Below are 25,990 nucleotides of genomic sequence, written 5' to 3'. Positions count from 1 at the left end.
TTTTGCTAAAGCATATAGTTAGGGCTGGACCAGGTGACCCTGAATCCTCCCTTAGTTATGCTGCAATAGGTGTAGGCTGCTGGGGGATTCCCATGATGCATTGAGTATTTCTTCTTCAGTCACATTTCTCACTCACTATGTGTTAATAGACGTCTCTGCACCAAATCATACTTGTCATTAATCTCTGTCTCTCTTCCACAGCATGTCTTTATCATGTCTTCCTTCTCTCACCCCAACCGATTACAGCAGATGGCTGCCCCTCCCTGAGCCTGGTTCTGCTGGAGGTTTCTTCCTGTTAAAAGGGAGTTTTAACAGAAAAAGTGCTTGCTCATGATTGTTGGGTTTTTCTCTGTATGTATTATTGTAGGATCTACCTTACAATCTGAAGTTACTTGAGGTGACCGTTGTTGTGATTTAGGGCTGTATAAATAAAATAAAACTGAAACTGAAAAGTGAAGCCATTTCAATTTCAAATGAAATTGAAATGGCTTCACTTTTCATACCTGGATCCTGGTTCATCTTTTAAATTATTCATCACATTAAATAAACTGTCTTCTAAGTCTAAAACTTGGTGAGATTGGTTCCTTGGATTTGTTATTTTTTTGTGATTGTTAGTGTTACACTAGAGTTTCTCAAGGTTAAAATGCTTAAGCCTCACTGAATGCTTGTTTCACTCATAATATGTCGTAAAAACACTGTGTGGAGTTGTCTGTAACATTTTTCTGAGCTTAACTCATTCTGCTGGCATTTATCGAAACTAAATGTCAGCCTACCCTGCTGTCCACTACACCAGAATAGAAACTCACAGAAGGAGCTTTTGGCTTGACATAGCCACTAGCCAGCTTAAAGCACGATGATCCATCCTGACACACACTCAACATGGGATTATTCATCATAAAGCACAATCCATGTCTGAAAAAAATGAACAGCATGCCCGATACAGTGCTGTACCATCTGCCGTTTCTTGACACAGCAAAAGACTTGAGCACATGTGCTGAGTTAAGCACACCGTGCATGAGCTGTAACTAAAATGTACGTACGAGTACAACGTGAGTTTCTGAAGGTTGTTGTTCTTGTTGATGGGGTAATGCACCCCCAGGTGAAGTAGCTTCTCCAGGGCCTCATAGATGAAGATAATGCAGATCAGTGCAGCAAAAGCTTCCTCGGTGAAGCGTGTGATGTAACAGACAAGCGAGCTGGCATCCGTGGCTACCAGCAGCAGACAGAAGAAGGCTGTCCACAGGCCAATACAGGTCCTCAGGGAGAGGTAGGAGAGGCCGTATTCCCTGACGGACACAAAAAACACAGAAAAACATAGCAGTGGCAGAAAAGCAGGATACATAATTCAATATGACATTTCAACTGAAGCATAAAACACACACACCTATCAAATAAACAGAAACATTAGTGTATAAAAGAAGCACAAAGGTGTAGTGAATAGCCTACTTGCAGAACTTAAAGAGGATCTTCTCAAAGACAAGAACAGGCCCTGTGCTGCCCAGGATGGTGAGAGGCTGCCCAGCAAAAAGAGAGTAGGCTATTCCAGTCATGGAAGCCCCGAATAAGGATTCAATAGCACTCTGGAAACACACGCAATAATGCTCTGATTCATTTAGTCAAACACATGTTGTATTTGGAGTATTCTAGTTTAAATCAGCATTTACTATCATATAAGCTATAACGCTAACTTTATCCTGTTCACACATGCAAGGAGCCAACAGGAAGTCAGACAACATAAGTGAGGCTTGCCTGGGGAAAAAAAGCCAAAGAGCTTTGTCAGTGCCTGTGTCCAATAAAAACCTTTGCTACACAGAAGCATCAGTAAAGTCATCTTTAGAAACTGTTTTGAAACTGCTTTGGATATGTGTTAAAAAATACATCTCACTGCATATAAAGAACATCTGTAGCTGTGCGCTTTTGGCCGGAAGCACCAATAAACTGGTCATTTATCCAATCTGACTATGGGCTACCAGCACATAGCTGGAGATGCATGAATGTGATCTGGAGGATCCAACTGTCTCTCAAAGTAATATCATTTTTGTCATAAAACTAAATAAAGGAGGACATGTGAGCTTTGACCTGGTGATGGTGCTTAAAGAAAATTTTTGATGAGATCAAATCCTTCAATTTCCTTCATTCATCTACTGGTTTCAAAGGCTTTGAGTTTGATGCGGTGTGCAGATGATTGTGTATATTCTTCTTGAATGTAAAGAGATGCTTTTGGGGCGTGTTTATAAAGGCTTGAGGAAAAAAATAAAAATGATCTTACCACACGCCCCTCTGTAGCCTCACCCAAGAGTCCTCCAAAGGTGATCACAGGGGACATGCAGGCGCAGTAGAGGAAGAGAAATGAGGCTAGACACTGCAGACTGACAGCGTCTGTGTAGTCAGAAAGGTAGTGACGAGCCTTTCTTTTGACATCCAAGATCAACCCACCACAAAACCTGTGGAGAAAAAGGGATTTTATGAAAGAGCTGCACATACGCATAAAGGTAACAAAGAGCAACTTATCTTACATCTTATTGTAAGATATTGTAAGATTCATAAGAACATCAACATGCCTTTAAACAAGTTATTTTCAGGGCACCAACACTAAAATTACTGTACCTCCGTGCATCCATATGAGTGATTGTGTTGACTCATGGCTCTATCTTTGTATACTTTCAATCACAATGAGCAGGCTCTACTGCTGCTGTGGACTGGGATGGTGGGGAACAATCTGGAAGTGGTTGGTGTGGCAAGCGCGCAAGTTGGTGGGCTGTTGTTCTTATTTCAGGCTAAGCAGCCAGATAGCTGAGCCTGGGTTTCCAGCCAATCTTAGTTGGCATAAGAGTCTGTACCGCAGTATACCGCAGCTAAGCAGACGTACATCACTCACTCTTCTGCCGCTAAACCCTTCCTGGGTGCTGCACTCTCACTTTATTCTTTCAAGCTTGGGTTAAAAAAAATTCCTGATGGCAATAAATTGAATCATTTGTTACCATCAGGGATTTTTTCTGGGGCGATAACAAGATGATATTCTTCATTTTTAATCCCTTCTTTAAATCTCATCTAATCTCAAAAACAGTTTTGAAGGCATATGAAAGTAAAAACGAAATTTATATTTTGAGATCTCATGCTTATATTATTAGGTGTTCATTGCTGAGACTTCAGAGAGCATTAAAAAACTATTAATAAAATAAGGTAAATAAATAAAGCATGGGGCCCTTGGCGGCTTGATTGCTGAAACTGGCTTTAGTTAGATGAAACATCATCCCTCTGGTGAGGAAGGAGTCCAAGGTATTGGCTACGTACAGTCGGCCTCTCCAGGATTCAGTGTCTATATGTTAGTCTTATCCCCAGGGGATGAGAGGTATGCTTCCCTGAATTCTTGCATCAGTGCTTATACGTCAAACGACTGTACAGATGGAAGGTGTCCCATCTGATTTGACCTACAAGGATGTGACTGGGAGGATTGGCCTGCCCAACCTGAACCCAAATGGCCTTTTGTTGTTGGATTTCTACTAAACATAAGGGTTTCCAAAAGTGCACCAACACACTCTAAGACAAAATTGTAAGATGGTCACATCCAGAAAGGACTACAGAAAGATGGACACATCTAGGAAGGACTGCAGAAAGATGGACACATCCAGGAATAATTACAGAAAGATGGACACATCCAGGACGGAGTGCAGAAAGGTGCAGGAAGCTTCCAATCTTCTTAAACAGCAGATGAAGATTTTTCTTTTGGTGGTGGTGGTCAAAGTCACAGCACACTATTTGTATGAGCTAATAATGAATTAGAACCTAAACAAAAGGTCTCAGTGTGGAATTGATGTATGAGGAATAATAGGCAAGTAGGGCACTGCCTCTTAAGAGAACTAAATTTACAGTTTGAGGGCTGGAAGGAGGCTCACAGGCAACAGGAAGGTTCCAGGCACAAAAAGGAGTTTTGAGAGATCAGGGCTCTCAAAACACAGCAAATCATGATCTTTCTCTCTGACACTTACTTCCCAGTGCGCTGGAGCTCTGGGCCACCATGCCCTCCGTGCTCCCCAGACTCTCCAAGATCTGTCACTCCGTTGGGAACTGGGGGAATCTTCCGCTTTTCCTGTGTGTTTAAGATCACTGTCAGTCAGCTGTCTGCTGCCCACATCACTATAACTCTTAGTTGGAATCAAATCTCCACCAAATAGCCTGCATTTGGTACAATATAATTTTAAAAAGTCAAATAATTAAATTCTTATGGATCATATTCTGAGCTCATCAGTATAACAATCTAATTGCTCAGTGGTCTGTCATTAATCCACTGCAGGAGCCTAATGATAAAAGAGAAATGGAAAACAATACCTGAAACAACATCTGTATTTTTTCAAAATGTTTCTTCTGTATGACTAAAAATTTCCCTTCAAGATTGCCTCTCTCTTTTCAGAGTAGACCAGAATAACTAATGGAGGGAAATAACTAATGCTTTGGAGAGGATTGAGAACAGAACCCTGGGGAGTCGCATCAAAGCACAGAGTACAACGCAGTAGAGATTAGAGGAGAACACAGATGTTTAAAAATTCTTGTCAGGCAGTAGGTCACAGAAGGGACTCACGGATATTTGTGAAAAAAAAATCATTATGTGCACACAGACTTTAAAACTCTGCATAGGTGCTCGGATTAAAGTCCCAAAAAACTGTCATTTTTACTCACTGTTTACCTGGGAGGGCACATTTTTAGGGGGCTCTATTCTGATGGAGGGGTCCCACTCTCCTGGGGGTAACACTGTCACCTGATCCAGAAACTCGTCAATGCCTGCCACCAAGTCATTCCTGTCTTTGGCCTTGTAAGCAACATCATGGAAAATCTGCGGAGAGGCAGATTAAATATAACCTAATGAAATGTAAACTCATATAGCATACCAGCCATACAGTCAGCAAATTATTATTTATAACCTAACTTCATTCACAACAACAGCATCCAAAGTGAATCTACAGAGGAATAAGACACATTCATGCTCCAATTTCTGTTGTCTAATGTTTATTTTTTTATCCAAAGAATATATGAAAAACAGTATCATTCTTGCTTGCACTGGCACGAAAGCAAATCATAGTGACACATTCAATCCATTTCCATATATGATGTAGGTTAACATCTCTGCCTTCTGTTTTCATGCATCCCAAAGGACTGCTGCCAACAGAGAAGGGGAAAAAAAGAGATAACATCTGGCTCAGATGATGGCATGTAACATTAGCTCATAGCTATACTGTGGGAAATCTCCTGTCAAGGTTTTCATGTCATACTTTACTGATTCCCAAAGGCTTTTTGTTTTTGATGTTTTTCCTTGCTTTTTTGACATAAGTCAAAGGTCAGGCTCAGATATAGAAAAGCAACCCTGAAGTGGGTAGTTGGGCTTTATTTATTGAAGCTTCTCAACTCCCCAAGCTACACTAATATCACGTATAAGAACAGAAAGCAAATCTCACATTGATTTTTCTAGGTTCAGGATACAAATGTGAGTATTTGACCCAGAATAACTAAGAAACCACCCAAGGATCATGGTATGTGTTAAGGCAGATTTGGAAAAAGACACTTACTCCATTACTGAGAACAACTTTAAGATGCTTTAGTTAACACTTTCCATTCCAATGACTTTAATCTTGACATCTTAAACTTGCAATGCATGATTTTCTAGAAAATGGATGGATGGATGGATGGATGGATGGATGGATGGATGGATGGATGGATGGATGGATGGATGGATGCTTTTGTAAAATTATCCATGTAAAAAGCTTCTCCTACAGAGTGGTGAGCCTCAGCCCATCAAATATGTGATTCCTTGACTTAAAAGGCATGACAGTATGACAGCTAAAAACAAAAGACAAATGTGTGTATTATAAACATATTTGTAAAATGTTACAAAAAATGTTTGGAATAAAGCTTCCCACAAAATGCTCACAATGCAGTTTAGACGAATTGAAGTTTTAGAACACACAGCCATTTTTCCTCAGTCTGGCTGAACTTACACATTTTTAATGTACATCAGACTCTTCAAAGAATTGTCTGAGACCTGAACCATTATAACCAGACGCTTTTCTTTCCAAGCTCCTTTGACTACGATGACCTGGATGACTGAGAACCTGTTTGATTTGAGAAATTGTTTATATCAATCAAAAATGAGCTAATGTTTTTCATTAGAGAGTAAGATGTTAAAATGTTGTAGTTTATGCAATTTTTGTTTTCTATTTTTTAACTGTAAAAAATAAAAATTGGTTCATGAGATTTGTAAACCATTTCATTCTGTTTTTATTCGCATTTTACATAATATTCCAACTTTTTAGAATTGGAACTATCCTGATTGCAGTTTGCGTTCCTATTCCTACTCTACTGTATTTGATCAACTAAGGAGATAATGTTTATGATAATTAAATTAAACATTACTTCACATATACAAGCAATTCCACTTTAATAGTAAAAACCTATAATCTAGAAAGCTTTTTTGCGTTTTATCTCACTGTGCCTAGAATCACTGCAAGAGTTAAAATATCCTAAAACACAGCATTAAACACCTGCTACTTTCTTCAGATTCTTGCCTCACCTCATCAGTCATCAGTGTAGCAATAGACCGGCCAATTTCATGATACTGTGGACCTTTCCCCAGAGGGCCAAGCAAGATGAAAAGAAACCTGCACAAGACAAAGAACAAAAGGTTTTTGGTAAAAGTCAAATCCTTTTTTAATGAGAAATTCAAAGGTTAACCGGCTCATCTATCCAGCCTTCGCACAGAATAAAGGAAGAAGGAGACAGAGGCAAGTTAAGGGCTTTGCCAACAATTTGTTTATTACCTGGTGGTGATGGGAACTTCAGCCAGGCCATTAAGCAGTACAGCAGGAGCTAGGCGGACAAAGGCCACCACAGGGCGCTCTAGGAATTCCAGCTCCCCTACCAGCACATTGGATGCCTCAGCACCAGGTGGGATTTTCTTCATGAAGTGGAGGTCAATCTGTAAAAGAAAAAGAAAACCACTACATTATTATAAAGTAAAAATGTTTATTGGTCTGCTTTAAAAACACAGTGATGTAGATGCAGTCGTACTGAACGTCTTATAAATGAGAATCAACAACACAGCAAGAATCAGGCTTTGAGAAGAAAGAAGTACTCCTGTTAAATTCCACTCAGTTTCCCAGGGTAAGAAGGTTGTGATTTCATATGTAACCCAGGCTTGGTTAAATATACAGCACTACTTATGTGTCCAGCTATCAATGCCCGTAGATAAACAGCAGGATCAGTGGTGGGTCTGGTAGCTAACCTTGCTGAAGTCAACAGTGCTGTTTTCTCGGCTGACGTCCTGTTTGCCCTCATTGTTGGCTGGCTGGGACTGAGGTGAGACTGTTTGCCCTGTCAGGTAGAGCAGGAAACCAACATCAGTTTTCACAGGGGCTCATCCTATCCCAATACCTCTTTCCCACACAAAGACAGAGATTTCCAGGGAGTGACTACAGGGTACAGTTACATTCTCTGAAAAAGGGTTACAGCACTGGTCCCTTTTGTTGTAGGTGCTGAGTCTTTATTGAGGACAAAAGCTTTAGCCCCAGTGATGAAACAAATAATATTGTACCCATTTTCAGAGTGTACCCGGTGAGTTAAAGCGCAATATATAAATTGTTGCTAGACTGTTTAAAGAGAGTTTAAAATAAGGTGCAATCTTTAACTTCCAGTTCAGATTTATGTGCATCAGTTAACCAGTGCTCATTTAAAGCACCTTATTCATTTTGTTTTATTTAAGTCAAAGATTTCACCTTGCAACTGTGGGCGTTAATGAAAACAGTTAAAGAAAAAAGCTAAAAATATGCCTTGCTCAGAATGTCAACTCTTTAAGTGAGTGTGCTATGGTGCTGCTTTTAAAGGAGTTCCAGCAATGAAATGTATATCTGTTCGATACGACACTATAGCTAAGAAACTGTAGCTTTAATATGGAAACTAGTGTGGCTTACAGCTGGCTCCTGGCCTACAACACTCCCATCACCACATTTTGATAAAGCCCACCGATTAATGCGCTATACATTATTTATTTAATCTACAATTAACATATTAATTTGTAACATTTATAATCCAAGTTGTTTCACTGTTTCCAGCCTTTCCGACAAGGGAAGATAACAGCCTGTGGGCTTTGGACTCATTTTTAACAGACAGAAGTAACAATGATATTATGCTGAACTCCTCCTTTAAAGGAATCATTTTAGCATATCATTTATTCAAAAGCAGTGTCCGTGTTTTATTCAGTTGCCAAAAAGGAGCACAAGTGTATTTCCCAGCTTTTATAAAGAAATGTTCAAAGATTTCTTTATAAAAGCTGATCCCCAAAAGCAGCAAAATAAAGACTAGTGAGCATTTACTGCAGTTAGTCATTACTGACTATTTTTTAGAGTTGCTCTACAAGTTCTTATGGTTTCTGTTTAACAAACATATTGATGACAGTGACAAGGAGGGGAGAGTATTATAGAAACTTTTGTGATTCTTCAGTTCAATTAAGTCTATTCCCAGATGTGGAAAAACTCACAAAACCGCAACAACATAAACATTTCAACTCTTTATATTGCTTCACTTTGAAGCCTCAACAGTAGAAAAGCTGGAAGAACATTTTGACAGTGAGCCTTGGACAGGGAGAAAACTGCTTGAACTGAAGAATGCTGAGCTTTTCTTTTCTTTTTTGTCATGATTATTAACCAGCCATATCCAACCAATCACAATGTTACTCTCCTATCCTTAGCACGTTCTTTTTATACTACTACTGTCTACAGACTTTCTAATCAGCCTACAGGATATCTTGTTGCCCGTGCAGATTTTCTGATCTGTGTCTTCCAGTGAGATGGGGCAGTAGCCTTGTGCAACTGCCTAAAGGACACTAAGACATGTGGTTTTGTTTTCACCAAAGACCATGTCTGGAGTCATGTGATCAAAGCCCCTGCAGGAACTCAAAGGTGAAGAAGGAGTGGACAAGCATAACACACAAGAAACACGCTGCCTACAAGCCCTATAAGAAAAGGCCTTTCTGGGTGAAGTGCTCGTCAGGAGTGTTTTTTCAGGTGAACATTTAGGAGATTTTAAAGTGTGATAACAGAGGCCATTTACTGGGTAAGTTAAATATACGCATGCACACATGCATGCAAAATACAGCAGACAGGAAGAAAGACATACACAAACATGGAGAAACACAAACAAGAGGAGAAAATGAGATATCAAACAGCAGTAAAACAGCATGTCGAGATGGATAATTATTGGATCGTCATGCAAAGGATAATAGCATTAAACAGAAACATACTGCATATATTTGTTTACAACATCAACACGTGAGTAGCTGAGGACATTACAGAGTACAGAAAAGCTTGCAGTCTCATCTACAGACAGGTGTATGTGTGGGTGTCCTGTACATGTTCTGTGCTCACCATTCTTGTCCATGGAGTGAGGCTCAGACTGCTTCTTGCCAATATCAGCAAAGGAGCGTACAATAGGGATGCGGTTGGCCAGTTTTTTGTGGTTTTGGTGATGGTGTTGTTTGAGAAGAGCCTCACGGATCTTTCTCCTGGCATCTTCACCTACAGGGCCAGATGCCTCATACTGATCCAGAACCATGTCTAGGGAAGAAAACACACACAAACGCCATTGTGTTTAACGCAATACCCCTTAAAATGGTTGAATTCACAAAGGCTGCTGGTGTCCGGTGCTGTGTGGCAGCCAGTAATACTAAGCTGATTATTCCAACAAAAAATGACCTGATTTAATCGCACCAAACCAGGTTACATACAATAGATTTGTGCAGCAGAACAGTTTTTACCACAATCAGATAAAGCATTCAGTTTGAAGACCTCTAAATCTAAAACGCAGTTTGAAGCAGATCAAATGGTCCTCTGTATTGTCCTTGTGGATGAACTTCTTCTGGCATATTATGGTGCATGCTAACCTGGACTCCACCCCAATAAAACCCATTAAATCAGTGATTTTAATAATTAAGAGACCCTAACCTTAATATACAAAAACAGGAAATGATGCAAAGATCACAAATTAATAAGCAGTTGCAAAATAAAATGTATAAAAGCCAATGGCAAATAGAAATTAAAATTATTTGCTTGAGTATAGGTTTAGAACTGAGAGTTGGATCAGTAAGCAGACTACAGTGAGGAGTTGTACCATGAAGGCCTGCTAAAAAAGAGTGTAATTGCTACACAACAACTTAAACTCAATTGGAGGTCATATCATGGTTATACAGCAACCTGTCATCTGGTTGGTTAAAAAGATGACAATCCATTTCCTAATCTTATCAATGTAGGAAAAATCCTAAAATTCCATTCAGTTTTATTTATACAGCGTCAATTCACAACGACAACAGCACTTTGTTGTTGTGGTAGACCCCACAATAATACATACATTAAGCCAACAATAATATGACCCCCTATGAGCAAGCACTTTGGCAACAGTAGGAAGGAAAAACTCCCTAATAAAAAGAAACCTCCGGCAGAACCAGGCTCAGGGAGGGGCGGCCATCTGCCAGGACCAAAACAGAGTAGTGCTGCTGGTATAAATATCCCAAAGAGAATGAGATCAACAGATCATCAAAACGTCAAACCACTGAATGAACATTATATTACAACATATGGCATCTACAGCAGTATAAGCTACAATTAAAATTAAGGAAAGTTTCTTCATCCTTCATCCTGAGTAACCTCTGAACTGTGATGTGTTTGGTTACTGTAGATTTAAAGGTGCTGGTCAATGTGAAATGGAACGTGCCAGCTAGTCAAGTATTGTACAGTATAAATACTCCTTCATTCTGTTTGCGCACAATGTGGGTAAACTGTTAGAGTGAGGATCAAGTCAAGCAGGCGGTTTCTATTGAGATGATTTAATGAATTTGCAGCTCAGTGCACCGCTCTCTCTGTTGATATGAATCAATGGAGCTCACTCAATAGTCTCTTTCTTGGTTTCATTTTTTTTTTAAACAATCATTCAAAGAAGACAATATTTATTTAATTACACTTTGGATCTCTCTGCTTTAGCAAATGAACAGACTACACTGGTGTTCACAATTAACAGCTAAAATAAAAAAAATACATGTGATATGCTGTGAACAGTTGGGTTATGATCTTAGATTTAAATTATGTAATAGAGTTTCGCTAGCAGAGGTAAAATGGTAGTAAGTTTCAGAGAGGTGTGGAGCAACAAAAGCTTTGGCACACAATTCTGAAACAAGGGACAGTCAGAAGAGCAAGTGAGGCTAAGCCTAGAGCATGTGGAGCATCTGGATCAGGAAAGGGTGGATTTGGTACTTAATCATGGATAGTGGCAGTGGCTGACATCAAGACATTCTATTGGTGGATGGAAAAGGCTAGCATGAAGCACAGCACAGAAGCAGAAGTCTGTGCAGGCATAGTAGCAGGAAGTAATATGCAAGCTGGGACAGCATATACTGAGAGGCATAACCAAGTCACTGGGATATTGTACAGGAACATCTTTGCTGCATATGGATTAGAAATCCCCATGTCCCAATGGGACATGCCATCAAAAGTGGCTGAGAACACCAGCACAAAGTTCCTGTGGGACTTCTAGTTCCAGACAGGAACCAGCAACCAGACACAGAGGTGGCTGTCAAGGAGCAGAAGAGGGCAACTGTGTGGAAATCCCAACTGACAAGCAACATCAGAAAGAAGGAACATGAGAAAACTGTTGTACCAGAGACTGACAAAAGTGTGGTCCAAAAATAGAGCTTGACACTGGGAGAGTGGCTCGATTATATTAAGTACTTGAGCAAAGAAGCTTTCAAGAGAAACACCACGAAGAGCTTCACAACAAAAGCCAACATAAAAACAAAAAGTTAACCAAACACGAGTCTAAAGATGAGGTTTTAGCTGGGGGTTGTTTTTTTTTATTATGTAGATTTTGAACAAATGTGCCTGCTGCATGTTTTTGTGCCATGAAGGTCGCATAAACCCTTTTAAAAATCACTTCATCTAGTGTTTACCTGCAATCTCTTCCAGTGAGTTTGCCCTCATATCCAGCATCACAGTGCCATTCATGATGCAGCTGCGAAGTTCAAAGAGACTGTGTAGAGACAGAGTGGCTACATAGGGTTTACTCCACCGCTCACCACCATCCTCAACGTCTTCCTCAAACTTAAGCCACCTGCAACCAAAAGAAAACACACAAAAAAATTCCTCGATTTTTCCTTGTATTTTCCTTTTAGTTTTGATGTGTACATTATGTTTTATCACATTGCTAACTCATAGTCCTCTGGCCACATCAATTTAATAAGCTTTTATTTAGATAGAAACAATTCAAAGTCTCAAGCACAACAGGGGAGAAAAAATACAAAGGCATACCTTGCTGTCTCCTTCCATTCAGCATCCTCACCCTCCCTGAGGCAGATTTCGTCCAGCTCAGTGAACAGGGCGTGGGGGATGTGTTCCTCATCGCCATCCTCAGTCCCCAACAGAAACTGCACCCTCTGAGCTGGTGTGTCTGCTGCAGCAAGTTTGATAGGTGGAAGACAAGCACAGAAAAGAAGAAAAAAGCCAAAGAAATTAAGAATTTGAATACCACTGGAAGACATGGATTAGAAGCACATAACCCAGGTTCTGTAAAAATGTGTAATCTAAATCAGCATTTTAGAACCAAAACCTACTGTGTGATGGGGATTCTCTTCCATCCTCAGCTGTGGAATCCCTCTCTTTGGACCTCTTCCTGTGTCTGTGTCCATGGTGACGATGTCGTCGGTGCGACCTCCTGCCTAGAGGAACGTGAACCCCAATGTATAGAGTGCGGTGACCTAGAGAAAAGATGGAAAAAGATGAAGATTAGCTGTGTCATTGATCTAAAATTTTACAGACCTAATCGGTGAGTCACTCACCAGTGACTCATACGCAGGAATACTGCCAATGTGGGATGTGGCAAGATTAAGAAGTAGCTCAGTAAAAGCCCAAAATGTCACAAGTTTAATTCTTAGAGACAAACTTTTATTTATCAGGAAATGTCCTGATTATTTCAGTGAATGTTTTTAATTATTCATGTAAAATCTGTTATCTTTTCAAAATCAAAATGCAAAATAAAACAGCTGGGTTGCATTGTGCAGTCTTACATTACTCTATAACTGCCTAACCAAACACTTTTACCATCTGGGTAAACTAATTATTATATATTATATATTATATTATATTTAAACGTGGCAGAAATTTTATTAATGTTGTTAGATCCCTGGCACAACTGGGGGTACGTACATCCTGTGGAAATAAAGCTAAGTATCATTAGCATGATAACTGTGACAGAGGTCACCCATACAGATAAATAAAACAAAAGACCTGGTGTAGAATACAAAGAAAATGGGACTGAGCAACAATCCTTGTGGTACTCCAGTGAAAAGAAAACATCCTTTAGCCTTTAGCCACCGTATTTTGAGTCATTTGCTGTAAACTTTGTGGAAAACTTGTAAATATTATTTTACCTAAACCTTTTTCTACCGGTGAACACGTTGCTACATGTGTTAGGACAGCAGCTGAATGAGTACATTGGTTAAATATACCAATGCACATCATCTAATTCAACTTATAGACCTTTCATTCCCAAGTAGAAGTAAATCACATATAGAATTGCAGTGTTGAGTTTAGACTTTAGCCTATTTTTATGCATATAAAAAGAACCCATACTGGCATATTTTTAACTGTCACAAATGCTGGTTTAATAAAGAAAATTATATTATTATATCATATTTCAAAAACGGGTCTAGAAAAAAATAATAAAAACAAGCTATCATAGCTTGTAGCTTGTACATAAATAAAAATAACAATGCTCAACTTGCCCAGTAATATAGAGAAGTAAATGCCATTGTCTGTTAGGTAAAAACCACAAAGACATTATTTAACGAACTACTACCTCTAGGGTCTTTGGTCATCTTTGCACAAGTTGAAATGATTTTGACATTATAATATCTTTGTAATTACTTACTTTCATCAAATAAATACAGAACAGATAATGAAAGGGAGATTGTGAAAGGATATTGTACAATGTAGCACAAAGGCCTTTTTCTAATGTCCATGTGTATGTACGCGCGCATCCGCAGGGTCAGTGAGAAGATAATGCGAGCTGACTTTCTCCTCTTTTATTGCAATCGAGCTGCCTGGCCACTGCTGCCTTCCTGCCGGCTCTCAGCTCTGTGTCCGGACACAGACAATACTTCTACACACGCTGTTCTCTTTATTTGGCTTCACCACCGTATGAGGCGCCACATTGTCCGGCATAATGTGACACCACATGGATATACCCCATGAAATTTGATGCTAGGGAGCCACAAAATAGGGTGCGTCAAAGGAGCATCACTTTAAGTCATTTTTTTCTCACCAGAAAGATGACACAAGGGAAAGTGGTTGGTTATACTGTTTTCATCAACCCATCAAAGGCACTAGCACTTTTGTACAAATTTACATGTCTACTTTACTGAAAAAACAACACTCTTGCTGGCATTCACCTTTAGAGGAAAAGATCAAACCCATTTTGCATACCACTGTAAAAAAGGTTATTTCATTCATAAATAATTTATCATTAGCAACCATTAAATATATCACTTTGTTTGTAACAGTATACATGCTGAATTAAAGTGAAAGTATGCATTTGAAATTAGTGTTCATGTGAAAACTGTGTGCATTTCAACACAACATTTCAACTGTACAAGTACAAGTATTTTAAATCCTCAGGATATGTGTATTTTTTAATATAGGAGGAAAGATTATTTATTATTATATTTGCAATGTACAGTTGAAGTGTGAATACACTTCCTATACATATCTGATTGATTATCAGAAAAACTCGGTACTGTATATTTTCGGTACTGTATATTGTATATTTTGTCAGATAAAAATATCCCAGTGATTGCCTTGAATTGTTTTCACTTGCTTGGATACATGCCTAATCTCATCACAGCATACTAATCAGATTTAAGCAATGAAAAGACAAAAGATGAATCATCTAGGAGCACAGTAACATCAGATCATTTCAGAGTACACACCCTGCACCAATAGGAATCCAGAGAAAAAATTAGATCTCAGAGGATGCAATGAGAAAATGAACGACAGGTCAGAATAGATTTGTAGTTTGGAGGCTATCTTCTTAACAGAGCATGTACCGTTGCCGATGCAAACTGTTCTCAGCATTGACTGAATTATGCATGTCAGAAGCCGAGGAGAGAATGACTGTGCATATGCAGGAAATTTCATATATGAACAGACAGGACCTAGGCAGCTGAGGAACACATAACAGGAAAGCAAGAGAGCTTTAGAGTTCATGAGCAAGTCTCACAAGTGAAGGACTTTACAAAAATAGCACTTGTCCTCCAGGCCTAAACTACTGCTGATGTCATAGGATGTTTCTTTTCCTTTTCTTCTGTTGCCACATGTCACTGGCTTTCAGTCAGCCTCAGCCTGAATTCACTCAGCTGTGTGACATGCTGTGTTTTAGCGTCCACATCCTCAAGTCCATGGGTGTGTATTCATGTATGTGTAGGATTACGTGACTACTGACAAAAGTAATTCTGATTGGCTTTTGCTGGGTTTTGCAGTCTTATCATACAACTGCCTTGGCCTCTGAAGAAGCAGTACAGTTTATGTTCTCAGTTTATTCATGTCATGTGTGGCAACCTCTTGTACTTGTTGACATTGCAAAGTTTTCTTTGATTAGAGATAGTCTTTATATATATCTCAGTTTTTGATGCCAACTGGAGACTATTTAAAATAGCTAAAATAGCTGATTATTTCAAATATATTCATATTCAAAATTCTGTAAAATATACATTTACAGAATATATTCCTAATGTCAGTAACTTCCTAAAGCAGCTGCTTGCTATAATTTCATATCAAATGTTAATCAAACATGAAACAAGTATTTCTGGGAACTCCTTTCAGTGTTGCTCCAAATTTTATGCAATATAGAATATTGCAGGGTAAAGTCAACAAGACTAAAGTCAGCATGCAGCTAATAATAGTAAACATGCTAAGTGTGACAAGGGTGCGGTAACATCAATGCAATAAAACCTAAATCATGTGTGTGGGGTTGCCCAGCTAGCAGTTGTATGGATGTCCCCAACAGAAACACTCTTAAAAAAGGTGCGTGACCTAGCCTTTGGTATTCTCCTGGTGTAATGTGCATGCAGGTACACAGGAGGCTGCAGTCCCTGGCACTCCAGTGTGGCAACCACTGGAGGGACACATGATTCCTTCTGTAAGAAGGATCCCAGGAAGGAGTTTGTTGCTTTTCCTAAACCCTTTAGTTCTGGTTACATTTTTAAGCTCAGACACTGCAAAGTGAAGCCACGTCTGGCTCTCATCAGCAAAAAACAGGAGATGAAAAGTTAAAAGCTCCAGTGTGGGACAGCTATAGGTAGACTCCCTATCCTTAAACACGAAGGCAGGCATAGGATACAGAAACATCGGATTTTATCTAGACAGCAATAGGAGTGTTTCGAGTGAAAGTTCCTTTAAGTAAAGACATTCTAAAGGCTCAAAAGGCAGCTCTAAAAGTGCCTCTAAAACTGTCAGTAAATCGCACAAGGGAAAAACAGGCTTGGCAGGAGGCCTCAGCTAGTGGCCTCCCTTCATAAACCTCCTTATCTGAGAATTCTGACCAATTGGTGCAGAACCAAAGCCAACATGACAGGCTGAAATTGCAGCCAAATACATTTTAATACATGTTATCTAGCAAATCCTGAAGGAAGCATAACAGCTTTGGAACTGAGCACTATCTGAACACCATATCTAAGATACACACCATAAAGTGAACATGTGGAAAGAGCTGTTGCACTCTGAATGGTCTCAATGACCCACAGAAGAAGAACAGACTCATTCAAATTCAAGTTTTCACATGCCAGGCCCTGAGAACTAACTGCATTGGATGTGGTTGAAAAAGCTGCCTATGTCTCTGTGACGCTAAGTCCCTCAACCCTCTTGGGATTGAGTCACAAAGGCAGTGGCCACTGCTGGTTGTGGAGCAGACAGGCTCATTGCTTCTCATTGACCCAACAGGCCATGGATGGTCATCCATGACCTGTTGGGTCAATGAGAAGCAATTAAAATCAGAGACAGTCACTGCTCCCTGAGGTTGAAAGGGAGAAACACATGTAGCAGCACATTCAGCCATGGGTGAGGTGAGATTTTGTGTCCTCGCCCTCGTTTCTTATAGAAAATAATTCATTGCATGATGCAAACAGATTTACGGACGCCTTACCAAACTTGTCCCACAGCTGGTAAACTATTTTGGGATTGAGTCACCACTCCCTGTAGAGTAGAGAACCTCTGGAGAGCAAATCCGCTCCAGTGTTCAACACACCAGGAACATGCGTCACACTTAATGAGAGGAGTTGTTTGCTGCTCTACATAATCAGGCTGTGAGCCAACTTGTGTAATGTCACCGAGAGAAAGCCTCCCTGACAGTTTATATACACCACTGCTGTTGCATTGACGTCCTTAACAAGACATTACAATTTTCAGAAGCAGCAAGAAATAGCTCAAAGCCAGAAAAACTGTCCTCCACATATTTGTTTGAAGGAGCAACTTCAAACAAGTGCCATTTATGGTCCTTCTCTTGAAAATACCCCCCTACCCAGTCAATGAAGCACCTGTTGTCAGAGTTTTCCTCATAACAACCACATCCAAGTGGTCACCAACAGCGAACACTTCTGGGTCTCCCCACTCACAGAGACCTATCAGGCATACATCTGAGAAGACATCTCACATCCAGCTGCAGGTGAGATACCCAGTGCTGAAAGTCCTCCATCCTCAACAGCTCCTGAGCGATGACAGAGATTACTGAGGACATCAGCTTATCAAAAGACCATGTTTCCCTTGTGAAAAAGGGGAAGGTGGTGGCGAAATTTCTCCTTGACTTTGAACAGTTATATCATCCTGATTTTGAATTTAATGTCAGCAAACATGTCTCAAAAATGTTGGGACCGGGCAACAAAAGATTACAAAAAGTAAGCGGTGATAAAGAAATAACCGGAGGAACCTTTTGCACCTAATTAAGTTAACTGAGCTTCTCTTAAGTAAAAGTGGAAGAGATTTACCACTCTATAAAAATCTAGAGCTTTCAGAATAATGCTCATTAACAGCAAAGGCTGTGACTATGTCACCATATAGAGCATATCATATACTCAAGAGATTCTGAGACTCTAGAGAAGTCTCTGTGTGTAAGGGACACTAATAAGTCAATATTGAATGCTCATGATCTTCTCAACCTAAAGTGGCACTGCATTAAACCCAGCCATGATTATGTCATGGAAATATCTACATAGACTCAAGATCACTTCTAGAAATTGCTGTTCATGAAAACAGTCCACCATGTTATCCACAAGCTTTGTTATCCAAAGAAGAAGTAACATGTGAACAGAAACGTCACCGCTCTTCTCTGGTGTAGTCAAGATCTTTTTCAGGAAAGGCCTCACATATTTCAGAGGGATAATGCTAAACCGCACGCTGTACCTTTTACAACAGCGTAGCTTCATTGTTGAAGAGCCCAGGATTTGAATTGCCTGCCTGCAGTCCGGACCTTTCAAAAATATGACAGAAGACCCACGACTGTTGAGCAGCTAGAGTCCTAGAATGTCAGACAGGAATGAGATAACATTCCTCCTCAAAAGGTCCAACTGATGATCTCTTTAGTTCCCAAATGTTTACGACTCTTGTTGAAAGAATATTTTTGTAACATGTTGCTGCAAACAAATTCAAATTTAAATTCAAAACAAGCTCATATTATTCTTTTCATATTTTCATATTTTTTTTTATTTACATTTCACACAACATTCCAATTTTTTAGAATAGGGGTCATACTTAACACATTAAGGGAATACTTTCTATTGAGATATTGTTCAATTTTGTATTTGAATTGGATCTATTAACAGTGATGTAATACACATAATTAACTCTCCTAGAACTAATCTAGTAGGAGGAGTTATGCAGTGACATAACTTCAGAGGATCTTCTTTTCCTGCTTTTTGAAGAGTCTGTGTTACCACAGCAACAGACAAGAATAAAGTAATTATGGAAACCATCATCCAGAGATGTGGGTCCTTGAGATGAAAGTACTGCCTCACTGACAGAGTGTCAGAATAAAAGACTGACATTTCTGCCAGCTACCTAGATCCACGTTGCCTGGTAACAAAAATTCTGTGGATGCTGACGGGGAACCAATTCTGCTTCAGTAATAACTCATCTTTTGAGTGTACCAAAGCTTTCTATTGTTTGACTATTGCACAGAAAACTCTTTAATGCTCTCGGTATGAATGTACATTTATTTTCACCATTTGCCTCCTAACAGGCCTTTGTCTTGTATGCTGCTTTCTAAAATTATTTCATGTACCCACATTATTTTGCCTATTTTCACCTAGTTTAGATTGTCTTTGGTCATCTTACTAAACATGTAAATACATCAGGGTTGTTTTGGTTTTTTTTTTATTACACTTGTATTGCAAAATTACAGGTTTAGCACGTTAGTATGAGTAATGTTCACTACCTTTAATCAATCAAGGCTTTATTCGCCACGTGCAGGTTGGCCTGCAGTGAAATAGGACCCCCCCCCCCCCCCCAACCTTACACACACGACACAGACATCACATGGGGATACAGGTCGGAGATTGGTAGCGTTACAGAAAAAAAAACACTGAAATATACACTACAATGGGAAAGTACAAGAGGAAAAAAAAGAGACCTCTACTCGTGCTGGGCTCCTGGGAGGACAGCATGAGAACAGGAAACAAAAAAAACAGCCGGTTCCGCTTTCTTAATTCTTCGATAAGTCAGGGCCAAGCCAGCTCCGATCAGCCAGAACCCTGTTACCATGGTTCCGAATAGGTAGATATCTTCAGCACTCAGGCTCACCCAAGCCCAAACTTCTCGTTGAGAAAGGGGTGTCAATTGCATTTAGGGACCAATTGATCAAATCCATAATTGTTCTTTTAGGTTTTAGAGAACAGACTGTGAGAGAGTGTTCCAGGGAAAAGTAATACAAAAAAACACGAGACTAGACAAGGACATAAGAGGCTAAGCAGGGAAGCTAAGGGAAAGGCGGAGAGGAGAAAAGTGCGACCGCCTTCGTCAAGAGCAAGAGCAGAAGAAAAATGTCAAATAATAAGGGTAATAAATTCAAAAATAGATATGGGGACAGTTGTATTACTAAAACTGGTGAGTCAACATTCAATTCTCTCATTGTTGTTAACATAGTCAGGTTAGTCTTTGTCTTAACATGCGATGCTACTTAGCACTATAAAGTTAATGACTTTTAAACATATCATAACAGAGAGCCTGTTCCAGATCCTCTTGGACTAAACCCAAGGTTTGGTCTGCTTACATTATATGATTGTCATGGAGTACTGATCTTTTTGCATTTTTAAGATGTTTTCTTATTTGCTGATATTTCCCTGTGGATTTATTAAGGTTTTTCTTTTTAAACAAAAATTAAGTCCACTTTTACAAAAAGGAAACCCTTTTGTAACCCTTTGAACTTTGTTGTCTATTCAGGATGCTGTTTGGTGCAGAAATTGCACCTCTGTCTCTTTTATGTCATCTGAAATGCTGATGCAAGCAGATGTGCAGAGAAAAGACCTTGTGCTCTTTGATGCAGCAGCACTCACATCAAAATCCAACATCCATTTGCAATGACTTAGACAGGTGGACTGATATTATATACGGCTTTTCTGGTGTTCCTAGGCTCTGCTATGATTAACACTGCTATGTTGTAGCTTTTATATATTACATTGATATTATATAACACATGAAAATGATAGATATAATTGATCAGTGTTATGGAAAATGTTGGTGTGAGCAGTTGTTGAGTCACCTGGGAATAAACATTTGAATATTTTGGCCTCTGTTGTATCAAGCAAATGTTCAGTATCACTTAGTGATGTTACCTTCTAGTTCTTCCTTCTCAAAATTGGTGGTGAGCATGGAGCGTGTGCCCCCGCGGTCCACTATTGCCTCTTCATCAGTTCTCTACAGGAGACACACAGAGGCAAAGGTGATTACTCAGCATTAAAAAAATAAGAACCAACAATTTGTATGTAGCATGCACATTTTTAATATTATCTTCCTACAAATTCACAGGTGTAGCACTTCCCTGTTGCCCTAAATGCAACAATTCTCTGCCTCCCCTGCTATCAGCCTAGTGAGACGATGTGTCTTGAAATAAACACACAGGAAAACTCAGCATTAAGGCTGACATCCAGTCACTGTTACCATGGCAACAACAGACAGCCAATTGCAATTTAGAAGGAGCACATTCATCTATGGAATGCCAGAGTACACCATTTTCAGTTACACCTTTAAGAAGATCGCCTTATTGTGTGTACGCTTTAAATCATGTAAACGCTAACCCACCCACACCTTCCCCAAGCCCAGTTTCTTGGGAACTGGAGCAAGAGCACACACTCAGTGTAGAGTGGAAGAAACAAGGCCTGGTGATAATGGACACAGAGTAGTGCTTTTCTGGTAACACCCTTCTATAAATAGCTCTGACCTTGACAAATAAAAAAACACACTTTTGAGTGTTCACTGTGCTTTTAATATTCACTGAAAACACTGAAATATGAATGTGGTGTTTTTAACATATGCTCTGGAGACAAAAAAAAAAGGAGACAACTTCTGTGGCTTCTAGTAGTAGAAAAGTGGTCGTAGCGATAAATTCTCTATCTCCTTGTCACTTTCTCTTATACCTCTGACTCTGCGTCTTATCACTCTCTCTCTTTTTATTAGGAGTCTTGTCTTTAGCTCCTAGATCATATGTGTTTTACTAGATGTTCCCTATGAATGTGCAAATCATCGAATTATTCAGTATCAACAAGCATTTTGGTAGTCTTCACACAATAGTATTTGACCAAAAAAATTAACTTAGCACAAAAAGTAGAGAAATTTGTGTTCGGTCTATTTTTCTTTGTTAGGGCCGTTGTGGCTTCTGCATGCCACTGACGCCCCTGTTTGCTAAATAAATAAACGGCCAATATACCTTGTTGCTTCAGACTTCAATCATCTAATTCAATACACTACACCAAAAAAAAGGACAATAGCATGATTTGTACAGTTTGTACAGGGCTAAAAATTCATCTGTTCTCATGTCTTTCATTGATGCCTCTAAGGCTTTTGATCGAGTGAACCACAGAAAACTTTTTGATAAAATGAAGAGACCTCAGTACATCGTGAGGATTCTCTCTTACTGGTACGCTCATCAGAACATGCAGGTTAAATGGGGAAGCAGTATTTCTGCCCCCTTTGGTGTCAGCAATGGTGTTAGACAGGGTGGGATTTTGTCTCCAATTTTATTTAATTTGTATGTTGATGATTTGTCCATACAACTGAGAGCCTGTAACACTGGGTGTATATTAGGTAAAGCACTGATAAATCATCTTATGTATGCAGATGACCTGGTTGTTTTTAGTCCAAGCAGTGCTGGGTTACAGGATCTTCTTAATGTCTGTACTGAATATGGTGTGCAATATGACATTGAGTACAATGCTGCTAAAAGTGCTGTTTTGATATGTAGAACCAAGCAGGATAAACAGCTAAATTTCCCTTTGTTTAAACTGGCACAAAAAACTCTTGAAGTTCATAAAAAGGTGAAATACCTCGGTCACTTTATTACTGAGCAAATGAATGATGATGATGACATATACAGACAACGGTGTAAGCTCTATGTGCAGGCAAATACTATTGCACGCAAATTCAGCTTTTGTTCACTTCCAGTTAAAGTGGCTTTGTTTAAAGCGTATTGCACACCGCTATATACTGCCCCCTTGTGGTCATCCTACAAACAATGTAGCATGCAGAAGCTGCATGTTGCATATAATGATGCGATGAGAATCCTTTGCAGGATACCTAGAAGTGGTAGTGCCAGCCAGATGTTTGTAGCTGTGGGTGTTTGGACTTTTAAAGCACTTTTAAGGAAGCTAATGTTCAATTTTAGAGAACGACTGGATGGTTCGAGTAACAGTATAATTTTAGCACTCACAGATCCGACACTGAGTGGTTCCCGTTACTCATCCAGTCTCAGAAAGCACTGGTTAAAGTGTTTGTGTATTTATTGATTTATTTTAAGTAATTGTGTTTTATGTATATTATGGTTTTATATTTTTTTACAAATGTTTTAGATACTTATTTATATACATATATATATTTAATGGTTTATACCTTGTGTTGGGGGGGGAGTGTTGTGTGTGTGTGTTTTTTTTTGTCTTGTTTTTATGGACATGAAGTCTGCCAATAAAGATTGAATTGAATAAGTTGTTGACAGAGAAAATTTGAAGTTTTTCATGGACATTTCAAAATGGCAGCAATGCTGCCCATTGGCTCCAAAATATCTCACCATGTTGACCATTATATGGTTAGAATATCTTTGCAGACTGTGACGCAGGAAGGCAGTTTTTACACCCTGTTTAAGGTCAAGGAAAAACTTTTAATGAATTAGACATGGAAAAAACTATGAATATGTGAAGCATATATTTGAAGTTACTGAACTGGAGACAGGGCTGGAGAGTTAAGTTAATCATTTAGACTAAGACAGTTACTTTTTGTCATTTTAAGTCTGAAATTTCATGTTAACTTATATATGCAAAGGAGGCGCTTTGAGACCCTCAAAGCGCCTTACAATTCTACTTTATAATTCCCATCTGGCCATCACCAGTAGGTGGTAGGTGAAGTGTCTTGCCCAAGGACAAAATGACCGAGAGTGTCCGAGCTGGGGCTCGAAACGGCAACCTTCTGATTACAAGGCGAACTGCCAACTCTTGAGCCACCATCGCCCTAAATAACAATAATAATTATTATTATTTGGTGTAAAAAAAAAAAGTTTATACAAATCATTTTATAGATTTTTCCATAGCATTACGTTTGAATTTAACAGTTCAATCTTTCAAATAACGGACAAATATTTGTGAAATTATGATACATTTGTGAATGTATTTTAACAATCTAAATATGCATATGTACAGACAGATACATTTAAAAAAAACAAGAAAATTATGTTTTATTACATTTACAGTGATTTTACGTTGATTTACATTTGAAATGTTAAATCACAGTCTATTTATGTGAATTTAATGATATTCTAGAAGAACAGTACAAAACTGTAAAATACACAGTAAAATACTTTTATATTACAATTTTTTTTACAGTGTGGCAGATGGTAAATGATAATCTGACATTTCCTCAGTGTCTCCATTTTGTCACTATTTATGCCTATGCATCCAGAATCAACCCTCTACAGACTCCATGTACTGCACCTCAATCTACAGTCACACATATGAGTCACTCAAGACAAAGTGTGTATATGTCAAGGAGCGAAAAAGTACAGAAACACTAATAAACTGATATAATCCCTGTCCTTTTCTTTCTTGGTAGAAGCTGCAGTGAAGATCTGAATGTTTGTAACAGTTCTGGTGTCATGCTTTGCCAAAAGGTGGATCCAAAGAGCAAACCCAGGCAAGACTTGGCAAGTTTAAAGTAGTCATAGTTAAGAAGTGAATGGTTTACTGATAGAGAGCAGTTGGCAGGGAGATTTAGCAGCACTACAGGTTTGCATATGGGAGCCCTGTCAAAGAAGAGATAAAGAATTACCAGGAGTCGAAGAGGAGAATATGGTCCACCTGTGATAGTCATTAGTTTTATTAGTTATTAGTATAGTTAAGAGTGAATGGAAACTTAGAGATTGTTTGTGGGCAGTTGGTGGATATCCAAGTTTGGTTAATTATGGAATTAATAATGACGACCATGATCTGTCAGAGAAATCTTGCAAACTCAGGCCGTGTATACTCCATATTTGATTACTAGACAGGTGTACGGAGAGCTTCTTCAATGGAGAAACTCCACTCAGGATGGACTCAGAGGAGCCAGAACAACTACTCTACATGACACTTAATAGCAAAGAATATTAAGAAAAACAAGATCTTTCTCGACTCTTCCTCACAGTAAATCTGTAGTACTGCAAAGGTCACTTAACTGGTTTATTTGACAGGGTGACTCCAAAACTTTGTTCTGGGTTTGTGCACCCTAATTTAAAGTAGAGATGGACCGATCCAATATTACGTATCGGTATCGGTCCGATACTGACCTAAATTACTGGATCGGATATCGGAGAAAAATAAAAAATGTAATCCGATCCATTAAATATCACGAAAGCACCTCACAAAACTTGCAACACGCCATAACTCACCTCAGAACGTTAGCACTTCGGAGCAGTATGCATCACGTGATAGAGCGGCTGTGGCATGCGGGACCTGTCGGTGGTCTGGATAGCATTTGGAGCTTCGCTAACAACCCCGCATTTCATCTCCGACAAAGTTATCCCGAGAGAAGTAAAGCAAGTGTGTAAGTCCATCTCTGAATGTTTGTAAAGCATTCCTGCGTTAAGCTTAACAAACGATATATGGAGCGACTGCCTCTTCTTGCTGCTACTTCAATCATGAAACTGCTTAATGATCAGCTGATCAGCTTTTCTGTCGCGAGTCCGTCTCTCTTGTTTGTTTTTGGCCCACTTTGCACCAGAAAGAGGAAACCAGTGGATAAACAACAGCAGCACGTTTAAGCTTGATAAGCTGTTGTTAGAATTTATTTACTTTCTACTCGAGGATCTTTTTCTACTGTAGTTGACGGCTGGTAACTGTGCAGGGGCGGATCTAGCAAAGTTTAGCCAGGGGGGCCGATAGGACATTAACAGGGAAAAGGGGGCACAAAGACATACTTTTCTTTCTTATTCTCATTTAAAATGTCTAGCTTTTAATAAATAATTATCTGACACCCAAAGTTTTAATTTGATGTAAAATGAATAGAAGTCAATTACTGTATATAGTGACTATTAAGTCTAATATATATACCCTAGTAAGCTATAGTACTTTTTCCTTTGGGAAGGTACCATCTGTGCAGTCTGCAATTTTGTTGAAGAAAGATGTTGAAGCTATTTAATATTTCTTGAAAAAGAATTGATTTCTGTGCATTTTTTTTCACACTGCATC

At 39.1% G+C, this 25,990-nt stretch overlaps 1 protein-coding gene across 4 annotated transcripts in view; it reads right to left on the bottom strand.

Moving 5' to 3' along the window:
• The window catches only part of LOC147302239 (sodium-driven chloride bicarbonate exchanger-like), a 53,187-nt gene that overhangs the window by 10,694 nt on the left and 16,503 nt on the right, over positions 1 to 25,990 (bottom strand). For 3 of the 4 annotated variants that reach the window (XM_086284245.1, XM_086284249.1, XM_086284248.1), the window contains 13 exons: positions 20,903 to 20,984; positions 12,641 to 12,784; positions 12,339 to 12,480; positions 11,981 to 12,141; positions 9,411 to 9,599; positions 7,274 to 7,362; positions 6,810 to 6,967; positions 6,563 to 6,650; positions 4,685 to 4,831; positions 3,990 to 4,090; positions 2,270 to 2,444; positions 1,447 to 1,580; positions 1,041 to 1,286 (listed from right to left, as the gene is read on the bottom strand). In XM_086284245.1, coding sequence (XP_086140371.1) covers positions 1,041 to 1,286; positions 1,447 to 1,580; positions 2,270 to 2,444; positions 3,990 to 4,090; positions 4,685 to 4,831; positions 6,563 to 6,650; positions 6,810 to 6,967; positions 7,274 to 7,362; positions 9,411 to 9,599; positions 11,981 to 12,141; positions 12,339 to 12,480; positions 12,641 to 12,784; positions 20,903 to 20,984 — 1,856 coding nt within the window. The remainder of the gene's footprint in view (positions 1 to 1,040; positions 1,287 to 1,446; positions 1,581 to 2,269; positions 2,445 to 3,989; positions 4,091 to 4,684; positions 4,832 to 6,562; positions 6,651 to 6,809; positions 6,968 to 7,273; positions 7,363 to 9,410; positions 9,600 to 11,980; positions 12,142 to 12,338; positions 12,481 to 12,640; positions 12,785 to 20,902; positions 20,985 to 25,990) is intronic. The other variant, XM_086284246.1, reaches the window with a different exon arrangement.

This window comes from Aulonocara sp. 'chitande type north' Nkhata Bay, linkage group LG23 (genome assembly GCF_057382095.1).
Source record: "Aulonocara sp. 'chitande type north' Nkhata Bay isolate Kocher_YH1m ecotype deep benthic linkage group LG23, A_spYH_male_GT1.1, whole genome shotgun sequence".
In the NCBI taxonomy this organism is placed as follows: Eukaryota; Metazoa; Chordata; class Actinopteri; order Cichliformes; family Cichlidae; genus Aulonocara; species Aulonocara sp. 'chitande type north' Nkhata Bay.
This window is presented reverse-complemented; position numbering and strand designations above follow the sequence as displayed.